The 16,838-nt window shown below is 41.7% G+C and overlaps 1 protein-coding gene across 1 annotated transcript in view; it reads right to left on the bottom strand.

The window, feature by feature from the left end:
- lrrc9 (leucine rich repeat containing 9) overlaps positions 1-13,112 on the bottom strand; it is a 220,808-nt gene extending 207,696 nt beyond the window's left edge. Inside the window, exons 1-2 of the mRNA XM_060828987.1 lie at positions 13,048-13,112; positions 9-91 (exon numbers count right to left, since the gene is read on the bottom strand). Of these exons, the coding sequence (XP_060684970.1) occupies positions 9-65 (57 nt within the window). The 5' untranslated portion in view covers positions 66-91; positions 13,048-13,112. The remainder of the gene's footprint in view (positions 1-8; positions 92-13,047) is intronic.
- Between the last annotated feature and the right edge of the window lie 3,726 nt (positions 13,113-16,838).

Here is a 16,838-nt window from a genome sequence, read left to right as displayed (position 1 = left end):
ATACTTACTAGTTCTTTGAAAATTTCTTCCGTTTCGTTCTGTATTTGGATCATCTCCAAATTCATTTGGTAAGTTACATGCAAATTAACCACTGAAAGAAAAGCAGCATGGCAAAAATAAAACAATTTATGCTTAAGAAATTGCAGCAGTTGAACATTATTTAAATAAAGTAAAAATCCGTACAAATTAGCTCTGTTTCTTAAATTTTGTGAGAAGATTTGTAGCTCAGGTGCTCGTTGTTGTGGTTCTGTTCGCCGAGCTGGGAATTTGTGTTGCAGATGTTTCGTCCCCTGTCTAGGTGACATCCTCAGTGCTTGGGAGCCCCCTGTGAAGCGCTTCTGTGATCTTTCCTCCGGCATTTGTAGTGGTTTGAATCTGTCGCTTCCGGTTGTCAGTTTCAGCTGTCCACTGCAGTGGCCGGGATATTGGGCCCAGCTCGATGTGCTTATTGATTGAATCTGTGGATGAGTGCCATGCCTCTAGGAATTCCCTGGCTGTTCTCTGTTTGGCTTGTCCTATAATAGTAGTGTTGTCCCAGTCAAACTCATGTTGCTTGTCATCTGCGTGTGTAGCTACTAAGGATAGCTGGTCGTGTCGTTTTGTGGCTAGTTGGTGTTCATGGATGCGGATCATTAGCTGTCTTCCTGTTTGTCTTATGTAGTGTTTTGTGCAGTCCTTGCATGGGATTTTGTATACTATGTTGGTTTTGCTCATGTTGGGTATCGGGTCCTGCATCCTGGTGAGTGGTTGTCTGAGAGTGGCTGTTGGTTTGTGTGCTGTTATGAGTCCTAGTGGTCGCAGTAGTCTGGCTGTCAGTTCAGAAATGTTCTTGATGTATGGACAAGTGGCTAGTCTTTTGGGTTGTGGCCTAAGGGAAAGACAATGGAATGAGGAATGAGGACTAGCCACTTTACCATACATCAAGAACATTTCTGAACTGACAGCCAGACTACTACGACCACTTGAATTCATAACAGCCCACAAACCAACAGCCACTCTCAGACAACAACTCACCAGGACAAAGGACCCGATACCCAACATGAGCAAAACCAACATAGTATACAAAATCCCATGCAAGGACTGCACAAAATACTGCATAAGACAAATAGGAAGACAGCTAACAATCCACATCCATGAACACCAACTAGCCACGAAACGACACGACCAGCTATCCTTAGTAGCCACACACGCAGATGACAAGCAACACGAGTTTGACTGGGACAACACTACTATTATAGGACAAGCCAAACAGAGAACAGCCAGGGAATTCCTAGAGGCATGGCACTCATCCACAGATTCAGATTCAATCAATAAGCACATCGAGCTGGACCCAATGTACCGGCCACTGCAGCGGACAGCTGGAACTGACAACCGGATGTGGCAGATTCAAACCACTATAAATGCCAGAGGAAAGATCAGAGAAGCGCTTCACAGGAGGCTCCCAAGCACTGAGGATGGCACCTAGACAGGGGACGAAACGTCTGCAACACAAATTCCCAGCTTGGTGAACACAACCACAACAGCTCTGATTCTTCTGTTACACACATGGAAGAAATACATGTGCTTAAAATCAAGACTGTTTACTGTTCATTGGAGATTTGAAGAGAGGGAGTCAATAGGTTAGCTGATAATCATACGTAACAATATCCATCCACAGCTAGTGAATACTCAAACTCTTCCCCACACAGCTTGATTCTAGTCCCCACTGACCACACCCAAAGTAAATGCTTGGGTTAATCTCTAAACTACTTAATCTCCCTCTGTTAAGGGATCAAAATATAAATTTGATGAAACACAGTGGATTATGTTCCATCATCGGAAGGGAAATATGTTCCTGTGGAAATCAAGAGAAGCTCACTGCAAGTTGCACCCTCTTCATTGTTTCATTTTATCCTTCCATGGGATGTGTGCATAACTGGTAGACATTCATTGTCCATTCATGATTGCTTTCAAGGTAGCAATGATGTGCTGCCTTTTGAACCACTGTAGTACATTTGGTGTAGGAACAGTCACAGAATACAAGAAGGGAGATTTGTGATTTTCATTCAAACTTTCTCTGTCTTTGCTCTTATCCTTCTCTATCACTTCTCTCCCTCTCTACTGGTCTTCAATCTCTACTCCACCAGCCATCCTTCAACTATCCTTCTCCCTTCTTGTGTTCAATTTGCCCTTCCATTCTTGTACTACCTTCTCCTGTTCTTTCCTGTCCCCTTCCTATCATCGTCCCTTTCTTCCATCTGCTTCTTTTACATTCCCTTCTCTATTGTTTACTCAAAAAAAGTTCTGTAAAATTTATCAGACATTCCTTCCTTTAAAAATCATACTTGTTCTCTGTAATTATTCGTGTCTTTTTCTGCAGTATTGATTTTGTCCAACATTAAGCCATAGAAGCTTACCCATGATCAAAGTTAGGCTGGCTGGTTCATAGCTACCTGATGTCTCCCTTTCTGAACCAACTGTTACATTGGCAACCCTCCAACCTTCTGTCACAACTTTCATATTCAAGGATATTTATTTGCTTTCTCATTTCTCTAATCGTTCTAGGACATGAACCAAGGGAGTTGATACCTTTTCCACTTTCAGCTTTGTCAATTTAAATCACCTTCACTTCCAGTACCCATAATTTCTTCTGCAACAAAAAAAGTCTCATTTATTATCTCTGAAAGGTTTTCATCATCCAGAGGATTTCATGTTTCATCGTTCATTGGTTTTCTTCTTCTTTGAACAGACATTTTAGTGTTACAAGTAAAAGTTCTCTGTTTTATTTATCAGATTTTGCTCATACTGTCTCTTAGCTTTCTAGTACTTTTTGGTTCTCTTTTTTATATAGTTGGCTTGATTTTATTATATATCATTAGCTTCTCAAATACTTCTAAACCAGCAGCAGCTAGGTACTTTCCTGAAAAATACAAACAATAGAAAAATATCTCTTTCATAAATTCAGGGAAAATAATTAAAAATATAGATGCAGGTGTTTAACAGTCACCATGAAAGCTGACCTCTTCTGACTGTAATTTATTATTCATGTGACTCTTCATTTTCAATGCTAGAAATAGTATTTGAGGTTGTTGCAAGTATTTAGTTTCAGAAAGCAATCTGTTAGAAGGTTGACTTAGAAAAAGTTGTAAAGAAACTATGGGAGAAAACTGGGAAAATCTGGTCTTTCCAAAGTCAGGACAAGGCAGCAGTAGTATTCCTAGGAGGAGTACTGCCAGATTGGAAACAGGAATAAATCAATATGAATTCTGAAGGGCTGTGGCATCCCTGAAGAACAGAATTTATATCTGAGATTTTAAGAAAAGGGAAATCTTGGATGGGATTAAAGTAAAACTGGACTCAGCCTACACAGCTATAAAACACTATATTAAGTTAAAACTGCTTATGTTAAAATTTTAACATATGCAATAAAACTTGTTATTATTTAAGAACATGAAAGCTAGTGGTATGGTTCTCTCAGTTAATTAATGGGCATTCAAAATTTATCTTTGAACATTAACAATTCCTACCAGGATCCTCACAAGCATTTCTAATAAATTAAAGGTCAAGACAAATTTCAAGTTAATAACATAAAAGAAGCTAAGCCAGGTTCCTTCCATTCTCTCCCATCGGTTTTTAATTTAGAACCAGTATACAAACAAATGCTTGGCATTAACTCTATCATATGCATCACATAGTATTGATCTACAGTTTTAAAGTCCTAAAACACACAATGCAAAGTCTATATGCTTTGACTTCCAAGACGGTTCTAATTTGGGACTTTACATTTAAATCTAGGGCAAATGAGAATAAATGTGCTCTCTGTTAGAATTTGCTTGGCTGTAAAAGCTGGGTGTTAATGAGGATCAATAAAAAGACAAACTGCATTATTGAGAGAAAGGTGACGGATACTTACTTTGAAGACAATCACAGCTGTTGCATTATTTAACTGCAAACATAGCAAAGTCTCTTAAAAGCTTTCATATGTTATTTACCAAGGTTGCAAGTAGTTGTGCTAAAATGTGCTCCTTTGCTTTTCAGATAGAAGGCTGTTGTGGGTAGATATAGGGCCAAATCAACATTTCTTCTTGCAAACAGGGCTAAAGTATTTTCTGTTGGCGTGAAGAAGGGGGAAAGGAAACATTGTTGGGATTAAATTAAAAATATTATAGAAATCCAAGAATATTACAGAAGCTTGGTCTTGTAGAGTTTGCAGCTCAGAGAATTCAGGAAGCTCAAAATTAAATGGTAGCCTGGTCTGTAAGTTGAGCAGAGAAAAAAAGATATCTGTTTATTATATAAGTGAAGACATGCCCAATTCAGTGGCTGAATTCATGGGAGGGGAGGGGGTTGGGTTAAGAGACTGTAAGATTTGCTTAGTTTAAAGCTACAGAAAGATCTGCAGCAATTCTCAGCCAAAAGTAAGTAAGTAAGGAGCAAACTGGGAGAAAGTGTGTCTGTCTAAAGCTAGAACAATGAGCATAGGGACCATTAGAAACTAAGAGTGTTTCTGATTGTTAAAGCATTGAACACAATTGCAGTGAGGCCCTCACTTCAGCGGAGGAGTCAACAGCTTCGAAAGAAAGTTGAAGGATAGCTTAGCCAAATGCCAATGGAAGAATTCCCATGAACTATCATACTTTGGAGAATGGCTGCAACACAAGAGAACTCAATGTACCATACTTGGTTTGATGCAAGAAGGAAATAAATAAGCTCTCAAAATTATATGATGTATTAGAAAACTTTTGCCTGGAATCAAGTTGTAAAAGGGAATTTGATTCTTACCCTAAGTAATGACAAACTATGGTGGTAAATTAATAGAGATTACTTTACTTAATTGTTATATATAAAGTGTGTTTTTGTTTATAATGTGAAGTATTGTGCCATACTTCATCACTGGGTATTTGAATTTCTCCTTAAAACATTAATAATCTCTAGGGAGATTGTAACAACAACTTAAAACTATCATTACTTTACTCCTTTGCTATTTTGGCGTAATTTATATTGTGGAATTTTAATTAATTTCTCACCAGAAGCAGGAGAGTTGTGGTTCTCAGTAAAGCAAATCAGCATGTTACATTGGTTGCTTGATCTGTAGATATTTGAGCAATTAGATGTGGAAACAAAGGTACAATTAAAACAAGTGACGTATCAGCAGTGACAAGGCAGTTTTCAAAAGACCTCATGTTACGTACACATGTTAATTTGACACCTGAGCATATGACAACCATCTGAAACCTCTTTCTAGAGAAAAATTTCACAAATTTTAATTTGCACAGGCTGCAAACATGACTCCAACTTGTTCCATGCTACAAAGAGAAATAGCTTCTGCCTACCAATTCAAACAAATTCATATAAAATCACTAGCTCACTCAAACTGCTGTCAACCAACTCTTCAAACCCAGTGCTTTTGGATCTTGTGAACCATTTATTTTCCTCAGTTACTACCTTTGCTAACTTCATTCCTAAAAAGCCCACTCGCTCCATCTCTACATGACCACATTTCTAAAATCCCCTACCTCTCAGCTAAACTAATCTTTTAGTAAAAAATGAGGTCTGCAGATGCTGGAGATCACAGCTGCAAATGTGTTGCTGGTCAAAGCACAGCAGGCCAGGCAGCATCTCAGGAATAGAGAATTCGACGTTTCGAGCATAAGCCCTTCATCAGGAATAAGAGAGAGAGAGCCAAGCAGGCTAAGATAAAAGGTAGGGAGGAGGGACTAGGGGGAGGGGCGATGGAGGTGGGATAGGTGGAAGGAGGTCAAGGTGGGGGTGATAGGCCGGAGTGGGGTGGAGGCGGAGAGGTCAGGAAGAGGATTGCAGATTAGGAGGGCGGTGCTGAGTTAGAGGAAACCTACTGAGACAAGGTGGGGGGAGGGGAGATGAGGAAACTGGAGAAATCTGAATTCATACCTTGTGGTTGGAGGGTTCCCAGGCGGAAGATGAGGCGCTCCTCCTCCAGCCGTCGTGTAGTTGTGTTCTGCCGGTGGAGGAGTCCAAGGACCTGCATGTCCTCAGTGGAGTGGGAGGGAGAGTTAAAGTGTTGAGCCACGGGGTGATTGGGTTGGTTGGTTCGGGCGGCCCGGAGGTGTTCTCTGAAGCGTTCAGCAAGTAAGCGGCCCATCTCCCCAATATAGAGGAGGCCACATCGGGTGCAGCGGATGCAATAGATGATGTGTGTGGAGGTACAGGTGAACTTGTGGCGGATATGGAAGGATCCCTTGGGGCCTTGGAGGGAAGTGAGTGTGGAGGTGTGGGCGCAAGTTTTACATTTCCTGTGGTTGCAGGGGAAGGTGCCGGGGGTGGAGGTTGGGTTGGTGGGGGGTGTGGATCTGACGAGGGAGTCACGAAGGGAGTGGTCCTTGCGGAACGCTGATAGGGGAGGGGAGGGAAATATATCCTTGGTGGTGGGGTCCTTTTCCTCATTTAAGATATCTCAATGTCAAAAATAGCAATATGACTATAATTACAGTTCAATATCAATCTTCTAGGGGATATTAATATGATATTCATGCCCTCCAGCACCAACACTTAGGAGCAGCTGTGTACCATCTGCAAGACAGTGGAGAAATTCACCAAAGATCCTTATACCAAAGGGCAAGGGTAGAGGAGAGCAGTGAGGACATTCTCCTAGTAATCGGAGGTAGTGGCAATGAGTGTGTTCTCTCCTATTTGGGGCTTTTGGCAGTGGGTGTTATCTCCTGGCGCTGAGGGCTAACTGCAGCAGCAGTGAGGTTATCCTCTCAGCGTTTGGGGGACAGTGGTAGCAACAACAGTCATTCTCCCAGTGTCAGAGCTAGTTCCAGCAAGAGAGGTTGTTCTCCTGGTATTTAGGGTCAGCAGCAGAAAAGCTCCTCCAGCAAGTGGGGATGGCGGCAGCAGACTCAAGATTGCAGTGCTGGCAAGGAGACATCTGCAGGCAAAGCAGGACGTATGGCCCAGTGATGGCCTGGGCTAGCAGAGAACCAGAGACTCTTGGTTGCGGGAAAAGTGTGGTTTCAGCAGCATCAGTGAATTGGGCCCAACGGTGAAGAGATAATGCCTAAAGTGGGGCAATTCCTATGTTGGTGGATCTGGTGCAGACAGTGGCAGCATGGTGGTGGAGGTCTCCATTGAAGCTAGGTGCCAGCAATGTACAAGGTCAGAAAGACTGATGTTGTGAAGTTTTTACATTTTTTTCCTAATTTATTCCTATGACCTATAATGTTGGACTGTTTATTTCTTTACTTTTCTGATTTGTTTTTGTTTCCTAAGAATTTGAACTTGAGTATCTGTACCTAGGTACCTGTCCACCCAAGATGGCATTGTAATGCAGCAACTGTCAATTCTTCATTGTACTGATTTGAGTACATGACAATAAAGCTAATTCAAAATGGAAGAACCACAATCTGCAAGCTCTCCTCCAAACCATTCAACATCCCGACTTGGAAATATATAATTGTTTCTTCACATAATCGCTGGGTCAAAATCCTAGAATACCCTCTCTAACAGAATTATGGGTCAATCAATTGCAATTGATTGGGTCCACCCCCACCTTCAAGGCAGTCCACCCCCACCTTCTCAAGGGCAACGAGAAACAAGCAGTAAATGCAGGCCCAATCAGCACCATCCACATGCCAAGAGTAAATTTTAAAAAACTGGTAAGTGCTCATCCCTTTCATGATTCCAATCCTTACAGAAATGTGGGGATATCTTCATTGTACTCAAAAGTTTTATTTTTAGTCTCCTCTACTTTCTTTAAAAAATTTCAGTTACATCATAGAGTCATAGAGATGTACAACATGGAAACAGACCCTTCGGTCCAACCCGTCCATGCCGACCAGATATCCCAACCTAATCTAGTCCCACCTGCCAAGACCCGGCCCATATCCCTCCAAACCCTTCCTATTATATACCCATCCAAATGCCTTTTAAAATGTTGCAATTATACCAGCCTCCACCACTTCCTCTGGCAGCTCATTCCATACACACACCACTCTCTGCGTGAAAAAGTTGCCCCTTAGGTCTCTTTTATATCTTTCCCCTCTCACCCTAAACCTATGCCCTCTAGTTCTGGACTCCCCCACCCCAGAGAAAAGACTTTGTCCTTTTATCCTATGCATGCCCCTCATAATTTTGTAAACCTCTAAGGTCACCCCTCAGCCTCCCATGCTCCAGGGAAAACAGCCCCAGCCTGTTCATCCTCTTCCTCTAGCTCAAATTCTCCAACCCTGGCGACATTCTTGTAAATCTTTTCTGAACCCTTTCAAGTTTCACAACATCTTTCTGATAAGAAGGAGACCTGAATTGCATGCAATATTCCATCAGTGGCCTAACCAATGTCCTGTACAGCCGCAACATGACCTCCCAACTCCTGTACTCAATACACTGACCAATAAAAAGGAAAGCATACCAAACACCTTCTTCACTATCCTATCTATCTGCGACTCCACTTTCAATGAGCTATGAACCTGCACTCCAAGGTCTCTTTGATTAGATTAGTTTAGATTCCCTACAGTGTGGAAACAGGCCCAGCTGCTCAACATGTCCACACTGACCCTCCGAAGAGCAACCCGTCCAGACCCATTTATCTCTGACTAATGTACCTAACACCATAAGCAATTTAGCAAATACATGTGCATCCTGTCCCTCAGGATTTCCTCCAACAACTGCCCACCACCGACATCAGGTTCCCTGGCTTGTCCTTACCACCCTTCTTAGACAGTGGCACCACATTAGCCAACCTCCAATCTTCCGGCACCTCACCTGTGACTATCGATGCTACAAATATCTCAGCAAGAGGCCCAGCAATCACTTCTCTAGCTTCCCATAGCGTTCTAGGGTACACCTGATCAGGTCCTGCGGATTTAGTCACTTCTATGCGTTTCAAGACATTCAGCACATCCTCCTCTGTAATATGGATATTTTGCAAGGTGTCACCATCTATTTCCCTACATACTATATGTTCTATATCCTTTTCCACAGTAAATACAGATGCAAAATACTCGTTTAGTATCTCCCCCATTTTCTGCAGCTCCACATAAAGACCGGCTTGTTGATCTTTGAAGGGCCCTATTCTCTCCCTAGTTACCCTTTTGTCCTTAAATGTATTTCTAAAAATCCTTTAGATTCTCCTTAATTCTATTTGCTAAAACTACTTCATGTCCCCTTTTTGCCCTCCTGATTTTCCACTTAAGTATACTCCTACTGCTTTTATACTCTTCTTAGGATTCACTCGATTACCCTGTCTGTACCGGACATATGCTTCCTTCTTTTTCTTAACCAAACCTTCAATTTCCTTAGTCATCCAGCATTCCTGATACCTACCAGCCTTCCCTTTCACGCTGACAGGAATATACTTTCTCTGGATTCTCGTTAACTCATTTCTGAAGGCTTCCCATTTTCCAGCCATCCCTTTACCAGCAAACATCTGCCCCCAGTCAGCTTTTGAAAATTCTTGCCTAATACCGTCAAAATTGACCTTTCTCCAATTAGAACTTCAATTTTTAGATCTGGTCTATCTTTTTCCATCACTATTTTAAATCTAATAGAATTATGGTCGCTGGTCCCAAAGTGCTCCCCCACTGACACCTCAGTCACCTGTCCTGCCTTATCTCCCAAGAGTAGGTCAGGTTTTGCACCTTCTATAGTAGGTACATCCACATACTGAAACAGAAAATGTTCTCGAACACACTTAACAAATTCCTCTCTATCTAAACCCTTAACACTATGGCAGTCCCAGTCTATGTTTGGAAAGTTAAAATCCCCCACAATAACCACTATTATTCTTACAGAGAGCTGAGATCTCCTTACATGTTTGTTTCTCAATTTCCCTCTGACTATTCAGGGGTCTATAATACAATCCCAATGAGGTGATCATCCTTTTCTTATTTCTCAGTTCCACCCAAATAACTTCCCTGGATGTATTTCTGGGAATATCTTCCCTCAGCACAGCTGTAATGCTATTCCTGATCAAAAACACCACTCCCACTCCTCTCTTGCCTCCCTTTCTATCCTTCCTGTAGCGTTTGTATCCTGGTACATTAAGCTGCCAGTCCTGCCCATCCCGGAGCCACGTTTCTGTAATTGCTATGATATCCCAGTCCCATGTTCCTAAACATGCCCAGAGTTCTTCTGCCTTCCCTGTCAGGCCCTTGCATTGAAATAAATGCAGTTTAATTTATTAGTCCTACCTTCTCCCTGCCTGCTTGGAAGGAGAAAGTGAGGACTGCAGATGCTGGAGATCAGAGCTAAAAATCAGGAGCTTCCTGAAGAAGGGCTCATGCCCGAAACGTCGACTCTCCTGCTCCTTGGATGCTGCCTGACCTGCTGCGCTTTTCCAGCAACACATTTTCTGCCCTGACTGTTTGTCTTGCTTCTGTTCTCAACTGTACCAGTATCAGATTGATCGCTTTCCTCACTATCTCCCTGCATCCCACACCCCAACCTTACTAATTTAAATCCTCCCAAGCAGCTCTAGCAAATCTCCCTGCCAGTATATTAATCCCCTTCCAATTTAGGTGCAATCCGCCCTTCTTGTACAGGTCACTTCTACCCCAAAATATCTTCCAATGATCCAAAAATGTGAATCCTTCTCCCCTACACCAGCTCCTCAGCCATGCATTTATCTGCTCTATCCTCCTATTCCTGCCCTCACTAGCTCATAGCACAGGAGTAATCCAGATATTACTGCTCTTGAGGACCCCCTTTTTAAATTCTTGCCTAACCCTCTGTAATCTCTTTTCAAAATTTCAACCTTTTCCCTTCCCATGTCGTTGGTTCCAATGTGGACAATGACCTCTTGCTGGCTCCTCTCCCACTTGAGAACATTCTGCACCCTCTCCGAGACATCCTTGATCCTGGCACCAGGGAAGCAACACACCATTCTGATGATTTTTCACTGCTGGCCACAGAAACTTTTGTCGGTACCTCGGACTAGAGAATTCCCTAAAACAATTGATCTCTTGGAACCCAACGTACCCCTCATTGCATTAGAACCAGTCTCAATACCAGAAACTTGGCTGTTCGTGCTACATTCCTGAGGATCCATCACCCCTATATTTTCCAAAACAGCATACTTGTTTGAAATGGGTATAGCCACAGAAGACTCCTGCACTAGCTGCCTACCTCTCTTACCTTTCCTGGAGTTAACCCATCTATGTGACTGTATGTGAGACTTTCATCCCCTTCCTATAACAGCCATCCATCACATACTGTTGCTGTTGCAAATTTCTCATTGCTTCTAACTGTCTCTCCAACTGATCCATTCGATCTGACTTGCGATCACAAAAAAATCATCAGAATTGCATCCTACTTCACAGCTTCAGATACCAACTTACAATATATTCCAATATTTTGTTCCATTTAACCAACACCACATTCTCATCTATCCATTCTGACTCTCATTTTCAAAGGAATTAAAATGTCCATCAAATTTAAAGTACTTTTTGCAATCTCACCCCATGCTCCTTTAGGCATAAAATCATGTTGCAATCTCCTCACTTCAGTTTGTTGTTCCTGCAGAGTCTCTAATTTTAACTTAGTCTTCCTCTGGTATTCCCTTCCTCTGGTATTGCCTGCTCTCTATGTTGAAGCCTAATAAAAATCCACATAAACAATCACTTCCTCGAAGTTCAATTTTTGCTTGCTATTCTATTTTACGCACTCTCTCACAGACACTATGCAGGTTCCCGTTGACGAATGGAACTGTAATACTTGCAAATATACAAAGTATATTAGGTAATACCAATTATTCAGTACACAGAAACATTTAAAGCATTGCATAGGTACAAATACATTGAGGTTTTGCTCGATTCATAATAAACGTTCACAGAAGGATAATAGTCTGCAATTGTATTACTGCATTTGTCTGGTCAGAAATGTCTTTAAATTGGCGTAACAAATAACTATCAGCATTCCAGAAAGACCACTCCCTCTGCGACTCCCTTGTCAGGTCCACACACACCCACCAACCCAACCTCCACTCCCGGCACCTTCCCCTGCAACCGCAAGAAATGCAAAACTTGCGCTCCCCCCGCAACTTCCCTCCGAGGCCCCAAGGGATCTTCCATATCTGCCACAAATTCACCTGCATCTCCACACACATCGTTTACTGCATCCGCTGCAACCGATGTGGCCTCCTATACATTGGGGAGACAAACCGCCTGCTTGCGGAACGTTTCAGAGAACACCTCTGGGACACCCGCACTAACCAACCCAATCCAACCGCCCTGTGGCTGAACACTTCAACTCCCCCTCCCACTCCTCCAAGGACATGCAGGTCCTTGGACTCCTCCATCACCAGACCATGGCAACATGACACCTGGAGGAAGAGCGCCTCATCTTTCGCCTAGGAACCCTCCAACCACAAGGGATGAATGCAGATTTCTCCAGCTTCCCCATTTCCCCACCCACCACCTTTTCTCAGTCCCAACCCTCGGACTCAGCACCACCTTCTTGACCTGCAATCTTCTTCCCAACCTCTCCGGCCTATCACCCTCACCTTAACCTCCTTCCACCTATCGCATTCCCAACACCCCTCTCCCAAGTCCTCCTCCCTACCTTTTATCTTAGCCTGCTTGGCACACCCTCCTCATTCCTGAATAAGGGCTTATGCCCGAAACGTCGATTCTCCTGTTCCTTGGATGCTACCTGACCTGCTGCGCATTTCCAGCAACACATTTTTCAGCTCTGATCTCCAGAATTTACAGTCCTCACTTTCTCCTAGTAACAAATAACTATTTCACCACAAAAGTATCCAGGAGGAAGAGATTAGAAGCCGCCTTCAAACCAAGTAACATTAGGCGTTTTGAGTTGACACAACTTGACCCATGGCAATGTGGACCAGATCACACCCAGAGACTGGATGGGCCAAGATTTAAAGTGAATGAAATGGCTGGAGCGGCGCCAACTCGTGGCTAATGGGACGGCGGTTTCTATGCCGCTGTCTCACTCACAGAGTCCCCACGGTAGGAAAGGGAGGTCGACCACTCCATGTCTCCAACCCTCCGCTGCTTCAACAGTCCACATGGAGAAAGTAAAGTTTACAAATATCCAGTCAGTCAGTCAACCACCTGACCTCCAGCTGCTCACCTGTTGCGTCTCCCAGACCAGGTTAGGTATTTTATCGGTTCCCCTGTTTAGAGGCCATTTCGCCGACTGCTCATTCTAGCCGGCTGCGCGTCTCTGTTGTCCGGGAGCCATTTTGGTTTCCATGGAGAAGGCCAGGGGTTAAAGGTTAAAGGGGCAACAAGCAAAAACCCCTTGCAAAACAAGAAACAAAATTTAACAGTTGGAAATGTGACAGCAAAAAATAAAAGGAGATAATTCGGACATTTTCATCTTAGCATGTCAAGCAAAAATGCTGAGGCAAACACTTCAGCCGCTGTTTTTCAAATATAAAAGCAGAGACGTACGTGTGCACGTGAACACCGTAGATCTGATGAATCACAAAATTGAAGAAGCTAGTAAGCTTCAAAAGCCATATAACTTTTTAAAGAAATATACAGTACTCCATTACTGGAATGAAGACTGTGCAAGATTATTTTGATTTGGAGGAGCCGGTGTTGGACCGGGTGGACGAAATTAAAAATGACACAACACCAGATTATAGTACAACAGGCTTATTTGGAAGCACTAGCTTTCGAGGTGCTGCTTCTTCGTCAGGTGGTTGTGAAGCAGGACCATAAGACACAGAATTTATATCAAAAGATGACAGTGATACAACGACACATTGAAGAAACCTGTATTGTTAAGTCTTTCATTTTTTAGAAATGATTTGCTGGTTTCGGGTCTTTAATATGTACATCCCATATTGGATTTCATTACAGATTATTATTAAAGAAGCAAAACCATTATTAATCTCATCTATCCTTTTCCATCACTACTTTAAAACTAATAGAATTATGGTCACTGACCCCAAAGTGCTCTCCCACTGACACCTGCCTTGCCTTATTTCCCCAGAGTAGGTCAAGTTTTGCACCTTCTTGAGTTGGTACATCCACATATTGAATCACAAAATTTTCTTGTACACATTTAACAATTCCTCTCTATCTAAACCCTTAATACTATGGCAGTCCCAATCTATGGTTGGAAAGTTAAAATCCCCTACCATAACCACCGTATTATTCTTACAGATAACTGAGATCTCCTTACAAATTTGTTTCCCAATTTCCCTCTGACTATTAGGCGGTCTATAGTACAATCCCAATAAGGTGATCATTCCTTTCTTATTTCTCAGTTCCACTCAAATAACTTCGCTGCATATATTTCTGGGAGTGTCCTCCCTCAATACAGCTGTAATGCTATCCCTAATCAAAAATTGAAACAAATGCAGTTTAATTTATCAATCCTAGCTTGTTTTTGTTTTGTCCCTGCCTGCTCTCACTGTCCATTTGCTGTTGATACACCCACATGTCATAAGGGAGGGAGATCCAGGATTTTAATCTAGTAAGAGTGTAGGAATGTGATATATTTCCAGGTCAGTAAGGCTTAAGTCAGTAAGTTGAGGAGTTTCCTGTTTGATTGTATGTGGAGGTACATTCCTTCTATGTTGACAAAGAAAGCAGAAGTCAGAAAGGCATAGAAACATTTCAAAGTTAATAAGGCTTTAAAAAAAACATTTGCACATGATGGTGTTCTCATGTAACTGCTGCCCTTGTCTTTATAGATAGTAGCACAACACATATAAAAACTCTTACTGGTTCTTTATAATCCTTCCTGGTTCTCTCTCTACGTTTCTTTTCCTATTTATCTACTTTTTAGACACTATTTGCTGGACTTTGAACACGTGCCAATCTTGAAGCTAGCCGCTATCCTTGCAGTATTATAAGCTTATTATTTTCATCTAATGTAATCCTTAATATCCATTGTTGGCCATGATATTTCCACACTGAATTTTTACTCTATAAACTCATGTATAAGTTGAATTTTGAAGATCATTTATTTAAGGTGAAATTAGAGGGTCGATTAATACATGACGTACTGTTTTTGAGGGGATGAAATTCATGCATGAAAGGAGTCAAAAAATGGACAAACAAGAGCCAGATCTCTATATAAAATAATAAACAGCAAAGGAAACATAATTATAGTCATTATTGAATATCTATTTACAAAATAACTGTCTCCATTCTACTTGCTATGGTCAAAAGTACTGTTGTACCATATTCCAGTCACGAGTACATCAAGTGCATGTAGGTATACATATATGTACAATGTTAATAAACATACCAGCTGGTGTCAGGCCATCTACCGAGGGTATTTGTACAATACACAATTCATGAAATAAAAACAAAAAAAGACTGATAATATTTTATTTGAAAAGACCACATGAAACTATTAATAGTATATGGTAAACACTTTGCATCAAAAAACTGATATTCACAGCAAATGACTCTTCACATTGTATATCACAGATATTATGGGATAGCTGCTTAAAACAAAAAGTTACATGCAAAAGTCCCATTAGAATCCTTCAAATTCACTGTCCTCATCACATGCACCACTTAATAAACCATTCCATCATCTGGATCAAGCATATCGTCATATAGATCATCATCTGCAGTCTCAAGGGGATCATCAAATGATTTTTCATCACTTCCATCTGACCGTAAATAACCATCCTCCGTACCATCTAAAGTAATACATTTTCCACATTTTTTGAAGGCTTTCACAATAATTTCAGTTTTCCTCATCTTCCAGGACTCAACAATCCACACACATACAGTTGCAAGTAATGGAGCACGCATGTTGCCACCCTTTGTGAAGCTTTTTTCCCTACTTGCATCCAAGTGTTCCATTTCTTCTAAGCCTTAAAAAGTTTATTGATGTTAACATCCAGTGGCTGTACCATGTTTGTAAGGCCTCCAGGAATTATTTCAATGTTAGTATTTTAGCTCAAAAGTTCACTGATAACACTTTTCACTCTGTGTGATCTGAACATATCCCAAACCAGTAAGCTTTTTGCCTTTCTAAGTCCACCTGGTTGCATATTCCAGATCTCCCAGTCCAATTCTTGCAGCCACTTTCATCCATTCACCTTTTTTCCATGGACTAGGCCAACAATGCCTTTCAGAAATTTCTGTTTGGACGTGCTTTCTGCTTAAAAATCACCATAGGTTTTAACTTTGTTCCATTTGCCACACAACCAAGTGCCACAGTGAATTGACTCCTTTCATGGCCAGTAGTCTTAATTAAAACTGTTTTTGCACTAATCTTGTCATCAGTTCTGTTCCCTGCCACATCAGAGTTCATTGGGATCTCGTTCATATTGCCGATGCATGAGAGTCTGCACCCTTTTTTCTTCCGAATTCTGATTACAAAGCAATGGAACTCAATTAACTTGTCATTAAGTTCTGCTGGTAGACATTGGGCAATCTTGGTTTTCTGTCTAAGCACTAAATCATATCTTCATGGACCTACTGGACCATCCAGCACTGGCTTTGAAATTACTGAATCAATCTTTTTTAACTCCTTTTTGGCACAAATTCTTATGCATTGTCGAGTCACTATGCTTCCGTTCTGACGACACTGAATTACCCAGGTAGCAACCTTTGTGGCCACTTGTTAGGCTTTCCTTGGTCGGCATACTTCTGTTTTGGCATAGCTTTTAACTGTGTGGCTTTTCTCCTCCAATCTCGGACGTGTTTTTCCAGAAACACAGGCCCTTGCAGCTACGCTATTGTTGTTTTTCTCAGCAACCTCAATAAGTTAAAGTTTAAACTGTGCTGTATACTCTTTTCTTCATGATGCCATTTTGTCAGAAAAAATTGGGGGAGTTTTACAATATGTTCAGAGCACAACCGTACACAACACCTATATTTAAGAAATCAAAGTAACAGTGGGAATACAAGGTCGCAGGCTCCCATAAAGTAGATAGTTGCATG

Source organism: Hemiscyllium ocellatum, chromosome 8 (assembly GCF_020745735.1).
Source record: "Hemiscyllium ocellatum isolate sHemOce1 chromosome 8, sHemOce1.pat.X.cur, whole genome shotgun sequence".
NCBI lineage: Eukaryota > Metazoa > Chordata > Chondrichthyes > Orectolobiformes > Hemiscylliidae > Hemiscyllium > Hemiscyllium ocellatum.
The sequence above is the reverse complement of the archived record's forward strand: the minus strand, read 5'-3'. Positions and strand labels throughout refer to the sequence as shown.